The sequence below is a fragment of the Malus sylvestris genome, chromosome 17 (assembly GCF_916048215.2).
Source record: "Malus sylvestris chromosome 17, drMalSylv7.2, whole genome shotgun sequence".
Lineage (NCBI taxonomy): Eukaryota > Viridiplantae > Streptophyta > Magnoliopsida > Rosales > Rosaceae > Malus > Malus sylvestris.
Genome location: NC_062276.1, coordinates 25,111,635 through 25,131,829, shown reverse-complemented (window position 1 = coordinate 25,131,829; position 20,195 = coordinate 25,111,635). Strand labels below are relative to the sequence as shown.

The 20,195-nt window shown below is 40.4% G+C and overlaps 2 protein-coding genes across 5 annotated transcripts; both read left to right on the top strand.

Moving 5' to 3' along the window:
* The first annotated feature begins 3,154 nt into the window (after positions 1-3,154).
* LOC126609706 (uncharacterized) lies at positions 3,155-15,066 on the top strand. 2 transcript variants are annotated; one of them, XM_050277589.1, is made up of 8 exons: positions 3,155-3,354; positions 3,786-3,898; positions 4,172-4,243; positions 5,023-5,058; positions 5,477-5,522; positions 14,103-14,190; positions 14,524-14,581; positions 14,677-15,066. In XM_050277589.1, exons 1-8 carry the CDS (start codon positions 3,276-3,278, stop codon positions 14,725-14,727), a joined length of 543 nt encoding a protein of 180 aa, XP_050133546.1. In that variant the 5' UTR covers positions 3,155-3,275; the 3' UTR covers positions 14,728-15,066. The 2 variants fall into 2 exon arrangements, with proteins under 2 accessions (XP_050133546.1, XP_050133547.1); XM_050277590.1 differs by lacking the exon at positions 3,155-3,354 and adding an exon at positions 3,429-3,579.
* Positions 15,067-15,674: 608 nt separating this feature from the next.
* Positions 15,675-19,856, top strand: LOC126609704 (pentatricopeptide repeat-containing protein At1g80150, mitochondrial-like). 3 transcript variants are annotated; one of them, XM_050277588.1, is made up of 5 exons: positions 15,675-15,957; positions 16,093-17,569; positions 17,677-17,747; positions 18,965-19,017; positions 19,390-19,856. In XM_050277588.1, the coding sequence occupies exon 2, from the start codon at positions 16,145-16,147 to the stop codon at positions 17,342-17,344; it is 1,200 nt and encodes a 399-aa protein (XP_050133545.1). In that variant the 5' UTR covers positions 15,675-15,957; positions 16,093-16,144; the 3' UTR covers positions 17,345-17,569; positions 17,677-17,747; positions 18,965-19,017; positions 19,390-19,856. The 3 variants fall into 3 exon arrangements, with proteins under 3 accessions (XP_050133545.1, XP_050133543.1, XP_050133544.1); XM_050277587.1 differs by having other exon boundaries at positions 15,676-15,923; XM_050277586.1 differs by having other exon boundaries at positions 15,675-17,569; positions 17,677-17,753.
* Positions 19,857-20,195: the final 339 nt, after the last annotated feature.

Sequence of the window (20,195 nt, the reverse complement as noted above, 5' to 3'; positions counted from 1 at the left end):
ATGATTGCCTACATATCTCCAGGAAGGAGAATCAAACCACGGGTGTAGTTCTATGAAAGAATGGAGCAACCATCCTTGACGGATAGCCTATGGTCGGGCATTGGGAAATGATCGTATCCCGATAAATACCCAGGCTAGTCCAGAAATGACTAAGGCTGGTTCGAATCTGACTAGGGCTACTCCAAATCTAAGGCTGGCCTGAATCTGACTAGGGCTACTCCAAATCTAACTACGGCTACTCCGATTATGTGATATGGGCATTCTGGTATTTCTTGCCACCTAAGGTGCCACATGTCTCGGGCCTAGAAAATCATGGTCCCACACCATTCCTGCCAACATATGCCTAAAGCTTATGCTAACATATGTCGACAACGATAACTATTATTTTTAGAGACTTGTCGACGGTGGATGATATTGTGGAGTAATGTTGAAGATTGTCAAGGCTTGTCAACTAAGGTATTTCATCAAGCATATAGTGCACACAATAGAGTTGCCAGCAAGAAGAAAGAAAAGAAAGACAAATATGACATAAGAAAATAGAAGAAGTAGGAGGATAAAGTTGTAAATTAGTTTGCCTTAACTGTTTATAGAGGTTAAATACAATACACAAACAAATATACATGAGTTTTTTGAAGTTGTTGGGATAAAAAACAACCAATGACCTTATACTGGCTCCATCACTACGTATGCATCTGAAATATCAAATGCATTACTTTACATTAAAAATTTGTTTATTACAAAAAATTTTGTTTATTACACAAAATTTTGTTTATTCAAAAGCATAATAAAGCACATATTGAAACTAAATCATGCCAAAAAGAAAAAGAAAAAAACTCCAGTGCATGATTCACAGTGGAGGTAGCCACACTACAACAATAAGGCTTCTCACCCTGTGCACTCTATCCTAGGGGTGGTCAAATGGGTATAGGAACCGCGGGCGGGTCCAAAATTTCTAAACACAAAATGGAGCGGGGCGGTTGGGGTATACAGAATTAGCGGGGCGGGGCAGGGCGGATCCTAAAATATGAGGGAACGGACCCCCAGCCCGGCCTGTTTCTAGCATGGAAAAATAGGCCTCGATCTTATCTTATTTGGGTTTGAGCTCAAGGGCTCATCTCATTTCACTTAGAACCTAACTCTCTCCCAAAACCTTTCTCTACACAAGCCCCCAAAACCTAACTTGCTCCCACAGTCCTATCCCAGCTCCATCGCGGCCGAGCATGTGTGTTATACCTCGGATTGCAAGGCTCTTGGCCACGCGGATCAACATGACAACGCTCTGCTTGGTGCCTTCGATGGCAGCCTCGCAGGCCCACCGAAGCTCCTGGTTGTCTGCGCTCGATTTCGCCATTGCAGGTGGTGGTGGTGCTACACTTGGTGGATCTCAATCAGACTCTGGTGTAGTTTATGGTAAAATATATATATCTGGGTTTCTGGGTTTCTGAGTTTAGGGATTTAGGACTTTTGAATTAGGATTTTTGAAATTTCTGGGTTACTGAATTTAGGGATATAATTTCAAAATTTAATGGATTTATTTGGTTTTGGTTTTTATTTTAGTTTAGCTTTGGAAAATCATGCTGTTTGCAAAAGGATTTAATTAGTATTTTCTGCATCTTGGCATGGATTTCTATTCATTTTCAGAACTACAATGACACATTTATTTTGATGTATTACCGCCATTTGCAAAAGGATTTTTTTGCGGTATATGATTAACTTTGAGGTTGCGAGATGGTTTCCATTGCTAAAGTAAATAGTTTGTTACTGTGAATTAGCATTTAAATAGCAAATTGATTGTGTGAGTTTTGTTGGAGATGTGAAGATGATGTGAAGAGGAGAATGAAAAAAAGACAATGGCAGGGGCAGTATGCCCAAAACCGAAAAAAAGAAAAGAAAAGGTAATTGGACCCGTGGGCCCGTCCCAAACCAGCCCGTTTGAAATGGGCCGGTAGGTTTGGTTCCCACACTCAAAATTTCTCTACCTGGTCCTGCCCGCCCCGTTACCTATTGAAACGGGTAGGATCCGGTTCCTCCAAATTTGGGCCCGGCCCAGTGCCCAGCCACACTCTATCCTCCTCGCACCAACCCTCTGAATTCCGGAACCGCCCGCAGGAATTTCGTAATGAAGGTTTTGAATGGCGAAATTATGGCGTGGTAATTCGAAACCGCAGGGCCGACATCAGTGACGATTGTATGAAGTGTTAAAACAGAAACGTTTGTTCTCCATCTGTAGATGTGTTTGCCAAAATCATACCAATGGCTCCTGCATCTTTCCCCACCTGTCCTTCCTGCACTCTGGGACTAATACCACTGTCACAAATCATAATATTCCCGGCAACAACGCTGCAATCCAAAGTTCTTTCCAAACACGAGGAGTTGGGATCAGAACAATCTATGGGGACATCTGTATTAAAATAGATAAAAAAATTAAGTTCGTTTAAAAAAATTAATATGATAAATTGCTTAAAATTGTAGTTTATATAAATTGAAGAATGCTATGACATCTCTATCGTTTTAAAAAATTAATATGATAAATTGCTTAAAATTTTAGTTTATATAAATTGAAGAACGCTATGACATCTCTATTGGTGATATGGTGATATGGTGATATGGCATCCCGCCCAACTAGAAAGAGTGTAGAAGGCACTCGCGTGTTTTGCTACATCATTTTGCTGATATGACATCCCTATTGGTTCAAATCTTTGAAAAATAAATTGAAAATTTTATCTTAGTGCAGAACAAAAATAACTTGAGAAAAAGATTGAAAAGGAACAAAAAGATTAACACTTTGTTTGGATGAGAAAATTTAAGATTATTAAGGAATTTTAAAATTAATGAAATTAAAATGACGAAATTTTATTTTTTAGGATTTGTGCTTATTTGATTAACCTAAAAGAATAATAGAATTTGAATACATAATTTGTATTTTTAAACTTTCATTTATAGAAATTGGAAATGACACATATTTAGATAAAATTTAAATTTGGAAATTAGAGGTTTCGAATTCCAAATTCTCTTCCCACGCGAACATTCTAAATTTATTTATTTATGAATTCAAACAAAGAAATTGATATATATTAATTTATAAATTCTGATATTTGTTAAAATTCTAAATTTAATTCTTTCATACAATGTAAAAGAAACGGCTTATTAAATTCTAAGTTTATGGATACGAAGAAACGGCCCTTTTAGCCCGGTCTAGTTGCAGTAGCTCTCTCAGACAAGCAAAATTGACAAGACGGCGACGAAGGGGGTAAAAGGCAAAAGAGAGAGAAGGAATGGGTTGGATCGGTGAGAGCGTAGACTCCATCAAATCCCTGCAGATTCGGCAGGTCCTCACTCAGGCCGTCAGTCTCGGTTCGTCAACCCTTAAAACCCCCCCCATCTCTCTCGTTTTAGCGTTTTCTCGTTCTAGGTCTTATGATTCGGAATTCATACTTCCTATTATCTGTTTGGGTGATGAGAAAATGTGGGTGGCAATCAAATTGCGATGTTTCCAATGTTTACCTCTGATTTGTTTTGTCTTCTGGGGTTTAGGAGAGTAAAGCTTGACACTTTACTGAGATTATTCATAATTAAATGGTATGTCTTAATAATCACTGTTGGGAATGAATTATTTTTGGGTTTATTGATTACTTAATGCCAATTATTGTGGTTTCTTCAATTTTGTTTTTAATTTATGTTTTCAAGTTCTTATGACTCAGTAGTTTATATCTGATAGTCTCACTCTGTTATTAGAGTTGGATTTTGGAAGAATGATCAGTTGGATTTTGTGATTTCTGTTTCAGGTATGATTGTCACATCTGCGCTTATAATATGGAAGGCGTTAATGTGTGTTACCGGCAGTGAGTCTCCTGTTGTTGTTGTTTTGTCTGGAAGTATGGAACCTGGTTTCAAGAGGGTGAGATAGTATAATGCTTGAATGTTTCAATGGTTTGGTACCAAATAATATTTTGATCACCGGTAGTTGTATATCTGGATTCATCTTATTTTATGGTATCCATATTTGAGGAAGCGAATTTTATGGTATCCATTTTTGAGGAAGCGATCGGTGATACTCCTCTTTGTTGTCCCTGGATTCATCGTTGCAGCAATGTGGTTTATCATTTTATATCTATGTTACTTAAGTTACTTGTGCTGCTTAACCAATGGTACTAAGTCATATGCTTTGCAGGGGGACATTTTGTTTTTGCACATGAGTAAAGAACCCATTCGTGCAGGAGAAATTGTTGTTTTTAATATTGATGTAAGTTCCTTTTGTTGATTTTGTTTTAACTTGGCGTTACTCTGTTTTATTGTAATTACAGCTTTTTATGCCCACTTAGTATCAGGCTTGCTTGAATATTCATTCTGATTTCTTTCCTTGTTATATTTGATTCATCGGCATATCAATTTTTTACTTAATTTATTGTGGGGGTGCAATAATGATAGATATTATACTAGTAAGGCTCTATTTCATGGTGACTTTCGATATTGTTCTGCCTCATCTGTTTATGAATGACGATGACAACACTCACTTCCTCTTCTTTCAAATAAAACAAGAAAATCCATCATCTGGCATGTAAACCATCTGCAGCTTGTTTTCCAGTTTTGTTAGCATGTACTCAACCTTAGTTTTTGAACTTTGCTTATGCAACCAGAAATTTTAGCATGTAAAAACTGAAATAGCAGTTATGGATCTCTGAGGACCCATGAGCCTCTTAAGTATTTGTGTAAGGGGCAGACAATTTTCAGTTTTGGTCATGGAGGAGCTTGCCAGGATGGCTTGGTAAGCAAGCAACCAGTTATGTACACAAATTTTGGAATTTCTTCTTTCAAACAATTTTGATCCCAATCTTTTAACTATGAATATGTCAGTGCTAGTTTTTGTATCTTTTCTCTTTGATATTGATTAAGCATGTGTGTTATCAATAAACCTAAGATAGAAAATAATGGAGTGTCTCTATCTATTTAATGGTTTTGTTTTCTCCTTTTTCAAGAAGCAAATACTAATATGCTCTACTTTCCTGTGTATGTTTTATCCAGGGCCGTGAAATTCCAATTGTCCATCGTGTCATTAAGGTAAATAATACACTTTTTGACATTGCTAAATCATGTTGACTTTTGGCTTTTGAAATAAAAGGTGTCGTACTTTTCAGTTTCGTGAATGGAATAATGAATTTGGCAGAAAATATACAACTCTATATCTCAAGGAAACATGTTGTACGATCAAAAGCATCAATATTAACTCAAAGAGCGGACTTTTTGTTTACTGCATTATGTTTAAATGATAGCCATAGTATCAGTCTTTCATGGCATACACCTTGGACCTAATTAGGTTAAGTTGAGATTTCTGCAAAAGGACCAGATGTACATGCACACCAGATGTAGAGTTAGTCTATTAGATGGTTCCCAGATTGACCCCACTTGCTTTTTCCCACAATCAGTTGATTATAACCATCTGCGGTCCAGTAAACAGTGTTGATCAATGATTTTGCAGGTTCATGAACGAAAAGATACTGGAGAAGTTGATGTCCTAACAAAAGGTGCCAATTTCTTGAATAGATGTAAATACTTGTTACGTGTGATATAATCCTTGAAAGTCTTGATAATTAAAACTCTTTAAAGATGTATCACAAACTATTCATATTTTTTTCTTTTACCTCAGTACTTCTGCTAACTCCGCCTATGTCTTACATGGCCGGTCCCAAGCCCGGATAAAGGAGGAGGGGGAGGGCGTCAGGTAGTCGACAGCCGGCACTCCATGATCACGTCGAATCCTTATGAAAATGAATCCAGAACAAAATCACGCTAAAGCTAGGGCGTCACCCGTAAGTGGCGCGCTGTGTGGCCCGAGCACAGTGATAAGTGAGCAAGGGTCGCTGTATCTCCATCGGCACCCGGATGCAGTGTTAAATGAGCAAGGGGGCCATAGAAACTTCTTTTCGAACGACTCCACTCAAAGTTGTTTGGGAGCATATGCTCCTATCAACTTTACCCGGGACACACAAAAGAAGTACTTTGATCCTATTAGACGGGGGAGGGTGAAGAAGCTAGGACAGAAGGGTAGAGTTCAAGAGAGCAAAATGCGTTTAGGAACGTGGAATATAGGAACCTTAACGGGAAAATCTATGGAAGTAGTGGAAGTTATGGTGAGGAGAAGGATAAATATTATGTGCCTACAAGAAACTAAGTGGGTTGGTAGTAAGGCAAAGGATCTAGAAAACTCAGGGTTTAAACTTTGGTATTCGGGCACAAATAGAACGAGAAACGGTGTTGGCATCATCGTGGACAAGACCTTGGTACAAGATGTTGTAGATGTCAAGAGGGTAGGAGATAGAATCATGGCAATCAAGATTGTAATAGGACAAGAACTTATCAATGTGATTAGTGCGTACGCACCTCAAGTAGGGTTGGATACGAGTTCGAAGGAGAAATTTTGGGAAGATCTTGGAGACTTGGTGCAAGGAATTGCTCAGACGGAGAAGTTATTTATAGGAGGAGATTTAAATGGACACGTGGGCAGGGAGACAGGCAACTATGGAGGTTTTCATGGTGGCCATGGTTTTGGGGAGAGAAACGAGGATGGGGAAGCTATCTTGGATTTTGCAATGGCATATGATCTCTTCTTAGCCAACACCTTCTTTAAGAAGAGAGAAGAACATGTGATCACCTACAAGAGTGGGTCGTCAAAAACACAAATAGATTTTCTTCTAATGAGGAAAGGGGATCGTATAACTTGTAAGGATTGCAAAGTTATACCAGGAGAGAGCGTGGCTAATCAACATCGCTTGTTGGTGATGGATGTACATATCAAAAGAGTAAGACAAAAGAACAAGACTTGGAAGTGCCCAAGGACTAGATGGTGGAATCTAAAAGAAGAAAAACAAGTCATTTTCAAAGAGAAGGTAATCACCCAATGTGTGTGGGATAGAGAGGGGGAAGCTAGCCAAATGTGGGATTCCATGGCTAGTTGTATCCGAAAAGTAGCAAAAGAGGTATTAGGAGAGTCCAAGGGCTTTGCCCCACACCAAAAGGAATCTTGGTGGTGGAATGAGGAGGTACAAACAAAGGTGAAGGCTAAGAAGGAATGTTGTAAAGCCTTATACAAGGAGAGGACCGATGAAAATGGTGAAAGGTATAGAAAAGCGAAGCAAGAGGCGAAGAAAGCTGTCAGAGAAGCTAAGTTAGCGGCTTACGACGATATGTATAAACGACTAGATACCAAAGAAGGAGAGTTGGATATCTATAAACTATCTAGAGCAAGGGAAAAGAAGACAAGGGACCTAAACCAAGTGAGGTGCATCAAGGATGAGGATGGAAAGGTTCTTGCTACAGAGAACGCGGTTAAAGACAGATGGAGAGGTTATTTTCATAATCTTTTCAATGAAGGACATGAAATGAGTGCTTCTTTAGGGGAGTTGAGTAACTCAGAAGAGTGTAGAAACTACTCTTTTTATCGTCGAATCCGGAAGGAAGAAGTGGTTGTAGCTTTGAAGAAGATGAAGCATAAAAAAGCAATAGGCCCAGACGATATACCAATCGAAGTGTGGAAACTTTTGGGAGAGACAGGTATAACATGGCTCACTGACCTTTTCAATAGGATTTTGAAAACGAAGAAGATGCCAAATGAGTGGCGAACGAGCACTTTGGTGCCTATCTACAAGAATAAGGGCGACGTACAAAATTGCATGAACTATAGGGGTATTAAGCTAATGAGTCATACAATGAAGCTCTGGGAGAGAGTCATTGAGCATAGATTGAGGCAAGAGACACGGGTTTCGGACAACCAATTCGGGTTCATGCCAGGGCGCTCAACCATGGAGGCAATCTATCTCTTACGAAGATTGATGGAAAGATATAGAGATGGGAAAAAGGATTTACACATGGTCTTTATAGATTTGGAAAAAGCGTATGATAGGGTCCCAAGAGACATTCTTTGGAGGATTTTAGAGAAGAAAGGAGTACGAGTAGCATATATCCAAGCTATAAAGGATATGTATGAAGGAGCAAAGACTGCCGTAAGAACTCATGAAGGACAAACCGAAAGCTTTCCCATAACTGTAGGATTACATCAAGGCTCATCCTTAAGTCCTTACCTTTTTGCGTTGGTAATGGATGAGTTAACAAGACATATTCAAGATGATATTCCTTGGTGTATGCTTTTCGCAGACGATATAGTGTTGATAGATGAAACTCAGGAAGGGGTAAATGCAAAGCTTAACCTTTGGAGAGAAGTGTTGGAATCTAAAGGTCTTCGCCTAAGCCGATCAAAGACAGAATATATGGAGTGCAAGTTCAGTGCAAATGGAGGCCAAAACGAGTTAGGGGTGAGAATCGGAGATCAAGAAATACCAAAGAGCGACCGTTTTCGTTACCTAGGATCTATCTTGCAAAAGAACGGAGAATTAGATGGAGATCTCAACCATAGAATACAAGCTGGATGGATGAAGTGGAAGAGTGCATCCGGCGTGTTATGTGACCGCCGTATGCCACTGAAGCTTAAGGGAAAATTTTATAGGACGGCAATAAGGCCGGCGATGCTGTATGGCACAGAATGTTGGGCGGTGAAACATCAACACGTACACAAAATGGGTGTAGCGGAGATGAGGATGCTTCGTTGGATGTGTGGGCACACAAGAAAGGATAAGATTAGGAATGAGGATATCCGGGGTAAAGTAGGAGTAGCCGAAATTGAAGGAAAGATGAGAGAAAATCGGTTACGGTGGTTTGGACATGTGCAAAGAAGGCCTACTGACGCTCCGATTAGAAGATGCGACGATGGGACAGAGGTTCAGGGCCGAAGGGGTAGAGGAAGACCTAGGAAAACTTTGGAAGAGACTCTAAGAAAAGACTTAGAGTACTTGGATCTAATGAAGGACATGACACAGGATCGAGCACAATGGCGTTCTAAGATTCATATAGCCGATCCCACTCAGTGACTTGGATTTTCCAAGTCTCCAACCGAGAAGTTTTCCTCACTCGGAAAATTAAGGGAACACTACCCCAACCTACATGCTCCACTCAGAAAGCTTCAACATACAAGCTTCAACAAAAGAAAATTCAAAGAACTTAGCGAAGAAGGCTTTGGTGTATTTAACACAATACGTTGAAATGAAGGAAAGCTTATTTATTGATATCCCCGATAAGCTACAAATATGTACATATACATGAGTCAAAATAAACACACAAGAGGGAGCCTTCACAAAGGTTGCTTAGGAGAAGTCTCAGCAGTCGGTAGAGCCCCAGAAAGAGAAGGCACCAGAGGGGGATCATTTGGAGCCTCAGTACTGGACAGAACCCTAGAAGGAGGAGGCATCAGAGGTTGATCATTTGGAGCTTCATTACGCGGTACAGCCCCAGAAGACGAAGGCAATAAATGCCTTTGGAACAAACCTACAAATCTCTGATGATCAAGTAAAACCTGACCATCAGTTTCCTTCATCTGGTCAAGCTTCCTCTTCATGTTTGTAGCATAGTCATGTGCGAGCCGGTGCAACTGTTTATTCTCATGCTTGAGCCCTCTAATCTCCTGTTTGAGACTCATCACTTCAGCCGCCAATGATTCAACTTGGCGGGTTCGAGCAAATAGGCGTTGGGCCATATTAGACACAGAACCTGCACACTGAACACTGAGAGCCAGCGAATCCTTAACAGCTAACTCATCAGACCGTTTGGAAAGTAGTCTGTTATCTTTGGGAGTGAGAAGGTTCCTGGCCACCACCGCAGCGGTCATATCATTCTTCATCACGGAATCCCCAACGGTAAGAGGACCAGTAGGGGAGACGAAGGATGGGCGCCATATGTTGTCTGGAGAAGGCGGGGCTGCCTCTTCAACAAGGTTCAAGTCAAAACGACGGTCGGAGGGGCCAGACATTTTCAAAGGTGTTGAAGAGAGAAGAGGTCGGACAAATCAAGATCTTAGAAGTGCAAGAATGAAGCTTCTACTGGTGGAGATTCAAGTGTGCTTTGGAACTTAATGTCAGCCCTTATAAAAATCTGCACTCGACGGAGCTTCAGAAATCGAAGAGGCGCCTGCTCAGAAATCGAAGAGGCGTTTGCTTTCTCAAAAGCTGGGCTGCTTAGAGATCACGAGGGTTGATCTCAGAAATCTAAGAGGCGTTTGCTTTCTCAAAAGTTGGGCTGCTCAAAGACCACGAAGGCTGGTCTCAGAAATTGAAGAGGCGCTCGCTTTCTCAAAAGCTGGGCTCCCCAGAGACCACGAGGGCCGATCTCAGAAATCGAAGAGGCACCTACTTTTCCAGCCTTGTCAGCACCTGTCACGCGCACACTCAGCTTTGCGGAAATTATGGGCATTCTGTCGAAGACTTCTGGGGAAGTAGAAAACACATGAATCTTACTGTTCAATCACCCACTTCCCACACGCAACAATAGCTCATGGGTACCACAGAAAACTTTGCCAAAGTTCTCTGCCAAAGTCGAGCACGTGAAGCTTGCAGCTCCCACTACATCGCTCTGACCAAGAAGGGTAAAAGAATAGCAAAGAAACAGCACTAACAAAGTTTAGACCCATAAATTTTGAAGGTCTAGCTACCATATTATTACCCACAAGGGTAAAGGAACAGTACCACTGCTGGATAATTGGACAGTCCCTGTGTGTCAACCTCTGTGCTTCGTGGCAAGGTAGACTAGCAAACATGCCCAACCTTTACTCACATTCGAGAAAACACTCCCAATAAGATTGCTTGCTCCAAAATCGAAGAGGCACCGTCCTCCGAATCTCGAGAGCCAGACTCCCAACATGACTACTTTCTTAAAAATCGAAGAGAGGGTAAAGGAACAGTACCATTGCTGGATAATTGGAAAGTCCCTGTGTGTCAACCTCTGTGCTTCGTGGCAAGGTAGACTAGCAAACATGCCCAACCTTTACTCACATTCGAGAAAACACTCCCAACAAGATTGCTTGCTCCAAAATCGAAGAGGCACCGCCCTCCGAATCTCGAGAGCCAGACTCCCAACATGATTACTTTCTAAAAAATCGAAGAGACACTGCTCCCCGAATCTTCGAGAGCCAGACCCCCAGCGTGACTGCTTTCTCAAAAATCGATGAGGCATCGTTCTTCGAATCAATCGAAGAGGCGCTCGCTTTCTCAAAAGCTGGGCTGCTCAGAGACCACGAGGGCCGATCTCAGAAATCGAAGAGGCACCTACTTTTCTAGCCTTGTCAGCACCTGTCACACGCACACTCAGCTTTGCAGAAATTATGGGCATTCTGTCGAAGACTTCTGGTGAAGTAGAAAGCACATGAATCTTACTGTTCAATCACCCACTTCCCACACGCAACAATAGCTCATGGGTACCACAGATAACTTTGCCAAAGTTCTCTGCCAAAGTTGAGCACGTGAAGCTTGCAGCTCCCACTACATCGCTCTGACCAAGAAAGGTAAAAGAATAGCAAAGAAACAACACTAACAAAGTTTAGACACATAAATTTTGAAGGTCTAGCTACCATATTATTACCCACAAGGGTAAAGGAACAGTACCACTGCTGGATAATTGGAAACTCCCTGTGTGTCAACCTCTGTGCTTCGTGGCAAGGTAGACTAGCAAACATGCCCAACCTTTACTCACATTCGAGAAAACACTCCCAACAAGATTGCTTGCTCCAAAATCGAAGAGGCACCGTCCTTCGAATCTCGAGAGCCAGACTCCCAACATGACTACTTTCTCAAAATCGAAGAGAGGGTAAAGGAACAGTACCATTGCTGGATAATTGGAAAGTCCCTGTGTATCAACCTTTGTGCTTCGTGGCAAGGTAGACTAGCAAACATGCCCAACCTTTACTCACATTCGAGACAACACTCCCAACAAGATTACTTGCTCCAAAATCGAAGAGGCACCGCCCTCCGAATCTCGAGAGCCAGACTCCCAACATGATTACTTCCTCAAAAATCGAAGAGACACTGCTCTCCGAATCTCGAGAGCCAGACCCCCAGCATGATTGCTTTCTCAAAAATCGAAGAGGCATCGTTCTCCGAATCTCGAGAGCCAGATACCACAGACCACTTTTTCAAAGTGCTCTGACAGAGTTAAAACATGTGAAACTGACAGCTCCCACTACCGTGCTATGACCAAGCAGGGTAAAGGAATAGCATTACTACTTGTTAGGGAGACTCCTATATATGTCAACCTCCATCCCCAACGGACAGGCAGACCTGCAAAAATGCTCAACCCTTCATCATATCTGAGAGGGCACTCCCAACGAAGCCTTTCGAAATATTCAGCTTTCTTTCCCCCCGATAATACCTCTGCAAACAAGCTATACTAGAGCAAGAATATCTCATATCATCAGGGTTAAAAGCAAGAGTATCCCATATCATGCTTTTTCCCTGTCTTTTCCTTTGGCCTTGTTTTTACCTGCAAGACAAGGAGAAAGAGAGCAATCAGTCAGCACTTGGAATCAAGCTTCCAGCCAAGAACTGACTGCCTGGAACCCCTTACCTGATTACTTACCTGGCATTGCTCTCGAGTACTCATCTTCAACATCTTATGTTTCCAGGGAAGATTCTGCATCTGCTTGAGGAACAGATAGGGCAAGTGCGAAGGATACAAGGAAGCATGTGGAGACAAGCGTAACAGCACACGTGCCGATACATCCATTACTCTGTCAAAAGCAAAAGTATCCCATATCAGCAGGGTGGAACGTACTCTAGATTTGATGGACTTGTTTTGACCCTCAAATTCTTCAGTCGGCCTTATACTCTGGAGGAAACCAGAAAACCCTCCAGCTCAGTTCAAGAATAAGCCTGTGGAAAGTTACTTCTTCAAAAGCAAAAGTATCTCATATCATCTCTTCTCATTTTTCTTCTCTTTATCCTTCATGCTGCTGCAAGATGGGGAGAAGGTGAACAATCAGTCGGAGCTCTGATTGCTTACCTTGTCTGTCACCTCTTTCAGCAGACCCCCTAGCTCGGCGACTTGGGGGACTCCTACTACATGGTTTGTATCGCGCTTGACCAAGCCTGAAACTACAAGTAAGCTTCAAGTGAAATTGATACATTACCTTGTGCATCTCCACCAGTTAAAGATACCACCCCTGGATGGAGGAAGAGTACTTCCAGAGAAGATGCCACATCTACCTATGAGACAGATAAGGCAAGTCAAGACGACTCCACACTCCGATACTTAGAAGTTTCGTGATTACGAGATCATTCTCCCACAATATTTCTTAATGTCATTTGTACTAAATCATTCACTTGTACTCACTAAAGGAGAGCTTGAACCTATGTACTTGTGTAAACCCTTCACAATTAATAAGAACTCTTCTATTCCGTGGACGTAGCCAATATGGGTGAACCACGTACATCTTGTGTTTGCTTTCCTATCTCTATCCATTTATATACTTATCCACACTAATGACCGGAGCAATCTAGCGAAGATCACAAAAAGCGACCGTTTTCGCTACCTAGGATCTATCTTGCAAGAGAACGGAGAATTAGATGGAGATCTCAACCATAGAATACGAGCTGGATGGATGAAGTGTTAGAATGCATCCGGCGTGTTGTGTGACCGTCGTAGGCCACTGAAGCTCAAGGGAAAATTTTATAGGACGGCAATAAGGCCAGCGATGTTGTATGACACAGAATGTTGGGCGGTGAAGCATCAACACGTACACAAAATGGGTGTAGCGGAGATGAGGATGCTTCGTGGGATGTGTGGGCACACGAGAAAGGATAAGATTGGGAATGAGGATATCCGAGGTAAAGTAGGAGTAGCCGAAATTGTAGGAAAGATGAGAGAAAATCGGCTCCGGTGATTTGGACATGTGCAAAGAAGGCCGAATGACGCTCCGGTTCGAAGATGTGACTACGGGACAGAGGTTCAGGGCCGAAGGGGTAGAGGAAGACCTAGGAAAACTTTGGAAGAGACTCTAAGAAAAGACTTAGAGTACTTGGATCTAACGGAGGACATGACACAAAACCGAGCGCAATGGCGTTCTAGGATTCATATAGCCGACCCCACTTAGTGGGAAAAGGCTTTGTTGTTGTTGTTGTTGTTGTGTACCTCAGTACTTCTGCTGTTTCAAACATGCTGTCTGATTTATGTTTTGCTACACGCCTTTTTCACTCAAATGTTCACCCCTTATCTATCTGTTGTTTCCTCAGGAGATAACAATTATGGGGACGACAGGCTTCTTTATGCTCACGGTCAGCTGTGGCTACAACGGCATCAGATCATGGGCAGAGCTGTAGGGTAAGAACTCTACCATTGCCTCATTTTTTTTGTTTCCCATTAACAAAAAGAGTTATTGCCTCTGTTCTATGGAACATGGGTAAACTATCATATTTTGTTGCTGGATCGGTATTTGAAGTGATAGTCTTGAAGCTTAATTGCTTCGTTCACTGTATTCATAATGAAGCCACCCAAAGTGATTAGTGAAACGAATTAAGCCATACCTAATTGACTAATTCTGTCGTCTTTATTCTTACCCTTTTTTCCCTCGTCTTCTTAAAAAGAAAATAGAAGTCAAGTGATTACCATTTTCATGTTGTTATCGCACTTTGCTCAGTCTGTTATCATTTTCAGGTTTTTACCTTATGTTGGGTGGGTGACAATTATCATGACTGAAAAGCCTATTATTAAGGTTTGTTTCTCCTCCGAAAATGTTATTATTAAACGTGCAGACACAAATGATTTTAGTCAAATCACAAATTAAACGCTTCTGTTTCTTTTGTTCAGTATATTCTAATTGGCGCGTTGGGGTTGCTTGTTATAACATCAAAGGACTAAATGAAGCAAAATCCCGGGGTGGTCGATCTTCAAAAGAACCGTTCGTCGCTGCCAGAAGCTCTGATCCTCCCCTCGAATCTGCTAAAGTTCTTAACCGTATAAGACACTTTTACATGATATATTGCAGCAGAATAGTTGGTTAATGTTATTAACTTCCATTTGAATTTTCTCCTTTGCTAAACTAAAATTTGGCTTTAAGTAAAATTTCGGTAACATTTTAGCACCATCAAGTGATGTAACTAATCCACAATGTTTACAAGTCCACCATCCGTTTACGTTATAACACATGAATTTGTATGTTCCAATTTTCCAATGCCACATTGAAAGTATTTTAAAACATGTACTTGACTATCGAGTATCCAGTTGCCCTCCTACCTAAAATAGGTACCACCAATCTCATTAAATATTTTATTTTGAAAATGGATTTTCGCACTCTTTTGTTTCATCTGGACGTCCATGTGTTATTTCTATCACTGATCTCCTCACATGATGTTTTGTTTATGTAACGAGGATTTGTAATTATGGATGAACACGTCATCGAGAAATCGAGATCAATGAGTGATCAATAAGATGGATGGACAATGCTTTTACCAACAACATTCTTCCCATCTATGAACAATTTATATTTTTGAAGGATTCATGTCATAATATTTCTTTGAATGCAAGCGTGATTCCACATTAATCAACACTAAAAATTGAGAAAGAGAGTTTGAATCTGAAATGTAATAGGTTAAAAAGAAAGATTCTAACCATTAGGCATATCGGCTTCTTACAAGTCTTGTCACGATGTCAGATATAGGGAAATTATTTTTCTTATTTTTCTATTTTTCTCATTTTTCTTTGTTCCCAATAATAATTTTAATTTAGCTGTCCCAGCAACCAATCACCAAAAATGTGCTTGAGCAGTCCACGCTCCCTTACCATGGACCCGCACGCTGTACCATCACAGTGCACAAGCACAACACAAAGAAAACCCAACCTATAGAAAAACCTAAACCCCCACAGAGAATCCCAGCCAACTCTAATCACTTAACCAAATAACGTCCCCCTCAGATCCCCAATGCTAAAACCTCCTCCCTCTCTCACTCTCTAACCTTCTGGTAATTTAATTTGATTAGAGAGGATATACGATTCATTGATGGTGTTTGCGTTTCTGGGTTTTTGCTTTTGCACGCGGGCATTGAAGCTCCTTTCAGGTGGGTGCCTAAACCCTTCAATTTCAGCAAATGGGTGTGTTCCAGTTTCTGAAAATTTGAACAATATATGATAAAGTCTGTGATTTCTGGTTCTTTTGGGCGTTTGTATTTCTGGGTTCCTCAATTTTTAAAGTGGGTTTTCGATATTTATTCGTAATGGTTTGTGTAGAATGCCGATGTTGATGGATGGATGTGCATTAATATTGGGAAACTCCTGAAACATGCTCTCTCTGCGAACCAGTCGCAGATTCTGTAATGCCGCCATTGCCATAACCTCGAATGATTGCCCTGCAGCTGCGTCCAATCGCGTTTTGAATACGAAACCATTAGAAGAGCCTGCCCTGGTTAAGCTTAAAGCTGAGAGAGACCCGGAAAAGCTGTTTCATTTGTTTAAGGCCAACGCGCACAATAGGCTTGTCATTGAGAACCGGTTTGCATTTGAAGACATGGTGTCTCGACTTGCTGGAGCTCACCGGTTTGATTACATTGAACATTTGCTTGAGCATCAGAAGAGCCTTCCCCAAGGTCGGCGAGAAGGGTTTATAATGAGGATTATAACATTGTATGGTAAGGCTGGGATGACTAAACATGCTATTGATACTTTTTGTGATATGCATTTATATGGTTGTTCTAGGACTGTTAAATCTTTCAACGCTGCACTCAAGGTTCTGACTCAAACCCGTGATTTAGGAGCCCTAGAGGCATTTTTGAGTGAGATTCCGGAGAAGTTTGACATTGAACTGGATATATATTCGGTCAATATTGTCATAAAGGCTTTTTGCGAAATGGGTATTTTGGTTAAAGCATATCAGATCATGGTACAGATGGAGAAGTTGGGGATAAAGCCAGACGTCATTACATACACAACACTGATGTCAGCATTTTATAAGGACAACCGGTGGGAAATTGGTAATGGTTTGTGGAATCTTATGATATTGAAGGGCTGTTTGCCTAATCTTGCGACTTTCAATGTTAGAATCCAGTATCTGGTATATAGGAGACGAGCCTGGGAAGCGAATAGATTGATGGGTTTGATGCAGAATATTGAGATAACACCCGATGAGGTTACATATAATTTGGTCATCAAAGGTTTTTGTCAGGCGGGGTATCTTGAAATGGCCAAAAGGGTGTATTCTGCTCTACATGGAAAGGGATACAAGCCCAATGTCAAAATATATCAGACCATGATTCATTATCTTTGTAAAGGAGGAGATTTTGATTTGGCATATACTATGTGTAAAGATTGCATGCAAAAGAATTGGTTTCCGAATGTGGATACCATTCGTACATTGCTTGAAGGCCTAAAGAAGGCAAACCAGCTTGGTAAGGCTAAGGCAATCATGATGTTAGTTCGAAAAAGGGCGCCTCCATTTTCTACGAAACAATTGGGTGTTTTGCAAACCATACTGACCAAGAGTTGAAATAAGATGGTGGACGGGAAAACTGAAAAGTGGTTGATTATGTAACTGGACAGCTCAACAAGAGCTAGTATTCTTTTCACCTACTCATTTGTGAATCTGCGGAGCAATTGACACGATTTTTTTAATCATATGAAAGTGACATCCTGGTTCTTCAATGTTCAATAATTTGTATTACCACCTCAGTTGAATGGAGCTTTGAATGGACTGCTGTCACCCAAAATTGTTGTAAGTTCATTATGCAATGGCTCTCCTCTAATGCTGTAGTTAGCCCTTTTTGCCTACTGTTGGGTAATTAGCGTCTATGATTTTGATTGTTTGTTCAATGCTTTCAGATTTGATGGTGAAGAACAGAATGGTCAGGGAAAATGGCAAAGTCATCCCCATTAGATGTCATAAAATGCTTGTATGGGTAATTTAAAATATTTAATTTTGATGAAACAAGTATTTTAATAATTAATTTTACATATATTATCAGATGCTGTTGATTATATTAAGGCCTATAACTTATGCAGCTTCTGAGTAACACATAAGGATATAAGATTTGCCATAGGATAATTTATTTAGTTAGGTGCTCAACCATTACAAACCGAGCGCAGTGGCGTTCTAGGATTCAGATAGCCGACCCCACTTAGTGGATAAGGCTTTGTTGTTGTTGTTTAGGTGCTCAACCATTAGTTGATCTTAACTCGAAGCTTTGGTGGTTTTGAACTACTAACATCTGGGAAATTGTAAGTGTTGTTCTTATGTCCCAAACTTGCCACGTCTTCTTGACCATTTTCTCAAGCTCTTAATGAACCACAAGATTAGAAACATACAGGGTTTATATTACACTGCAGAATGCACAAGAAAAAAAAATCTTTTGATGACTAACATAGTACATGCTGAATGGATGGAAGGTAAAACGAAAATTTATCTGATGTGGCCGGGGAGTGGCTTGAGAATACCCTAAATTTGGAAGATAGATAATAGGATATGCTATTCACACACTAATGAAAAAATGCTGGCTCAAATGTTGCTTACCCACTTGTGTATATCTGCATGCTGATTTTATTGTTGTGTATGTTTACTTGATATATATCTGCATATCCTTCTTAGCACGTCGACGCATGGTTTTCATACAGTGTGAGTTCGCCTTACAGCTAGTATTTGCCTTTACGTGTTTTATATTTCTTGGACTGGTAGTGTTTGCCTTAACTTGAGTACAACGTGTTTGATACACAGATATTTCTCTAAGCCCTGTTCGTAGTGTGTATATTTCTCTAACCCCTTTAAAAAATTAACACAAATGCGAAGGAAAACCTTTTTCTCTTCCCTCCCCCTGCTATAGAAGGCCATTTCCATGTTTGGGTCTGGCACCGAGACATCACCCCAGAACATTTAAATATCAATTGAAATTCCAAACTTTGTGTTGAGAAAGCTTTTACTATGGTGCACATTGTATATTGTGGATTAGCTGGACATGAAAGCGTCAAAATCTTTTTATAAAAAGGAGTCGATAGGAAATAACTCACATGGCTAATTGGCTAGACTTTTCTTGTACATGAATTCCGATTTGTTACTATCATTTTATTCTCTCCCAAAATATAATCAAATTATGTATTTGCTATGATTTTATTACAGAAAATCCAATCATCTGCCACTCTGCCTCTCGAGGTGCATAACAGTTTCTTCGGGTAAGGTTAATAAATCTAATGTACAGGTTTTCATTTTTGTTTTTGATTTGATGGTGAGTGTACATGTACATATGCTTTCGTTTGTTGTGTGTATGTCTATGATTGAGTGGATCATTTGATTGAGAATTGGTGATACATGTGCAACAGTTAGCGAAATGATTGGTAGATGAGTTTTTTGGGAGATTATATTCACACACCCCAAATTATTTCTCCCACACCTTTTTAATTTTTTAATATTTTTCTATTTAGTGTGTACAAAATAGTAAAAAATTAAAAGCGTGAGAGAAGTAATTTGGGGTGTGTAAATATAATCTCTCTTTTTCATATTCTGGGTAGAGTGGATTATGTATCTGATTAAAATCATGGCATTAGGCAACAAGGGGGAACAGAGCCCAGCAGGCAGGGCGTCGATTCATTACACTTGATTCGGTGCATTCCGGGGAAAAGAAATAGAAGTTGAAAGTCTGAAGAGGAGGAGGTGTTGCTGCATCATGAGCTGGATCTTGTCCTTCCGAAGTTATTACGCTTGTATGCTTGGCATGAAATCGTAGATCTCTCTTCAACTCCTGGAATTTGAGTGTCAGAGAAGATGAGAAGATTGTTTGATTGCTCTAAAGTTATCACACTGAATTCTCACCAAGTGTTCTGCCTATCCAAAATTTACCATTTATATCTCTGTCTGTTCGGTTTGGGGAATAAATTCTTTGAGAATGTTGGCTTGTTTGGAATTTCATAACTCATAAGCATTATGGTCTAGTAGTATTGATCTTCACTTGTAAGTGAGAGGTTTTAGGTTCGATTCTCGCAAATGCAAATGCGAACCAAATTATTATGGCTAACCCATTGGGAGACTTAATCCACTTTAATATCCTTAATTTAAATAATATCATATGTTTAAAAAAAATGTTGGAAGTTTTTATTAAAAAACCAAGTGCTTCTTAAAAAAGCATACTGAAGTTCTTGAAGAATCAGTACTCAGAACTGCTTGAAGAAGCATCTAAGATCTATGTCCATATGCTAAATGTAGTTGTGTTTTTTAGTTGTCGGAAACCGATTGGGTGTGGACTTCCATCCCATATTGCAAGCTGCATGGAAGGAATTGTCCAGTTAAAACATAGCACGTGTTTTATAAACACGTGTCATTTTTTTAACTTAGACAATACTTGGACAAAAGAATT

Coding starts and splice junctions, on each gene's coding strand:
- LOC126609704 (XM_050277588.1), top strand. CDS start 16,145: ATGCTCTCTCTGCGAACCAGTCGCAGATTCTGTAATGCCGCCATTGCC.
- LOC126609706 (XM_050277589.1), top strand. CDS start 3,276: ATGGGTTGGATCGGTGAGAGCGTAGACTCCATCAAATCCCTGCAGATT. Junction 4,244..5,022: donor TTGTTGTTTTTAATATTGAT/GTAAGTTCCTTT, acceptor TGTTTTATCCAG/GGCCGTGAAATTCCAATTGT. Junction 5,059..5,476: donor TTGTCCATCGTGTCATTAAG/GTAAATAATACA, acceptor ATGATTTTGCAG/GTTCATGAACGAAAAGATAC.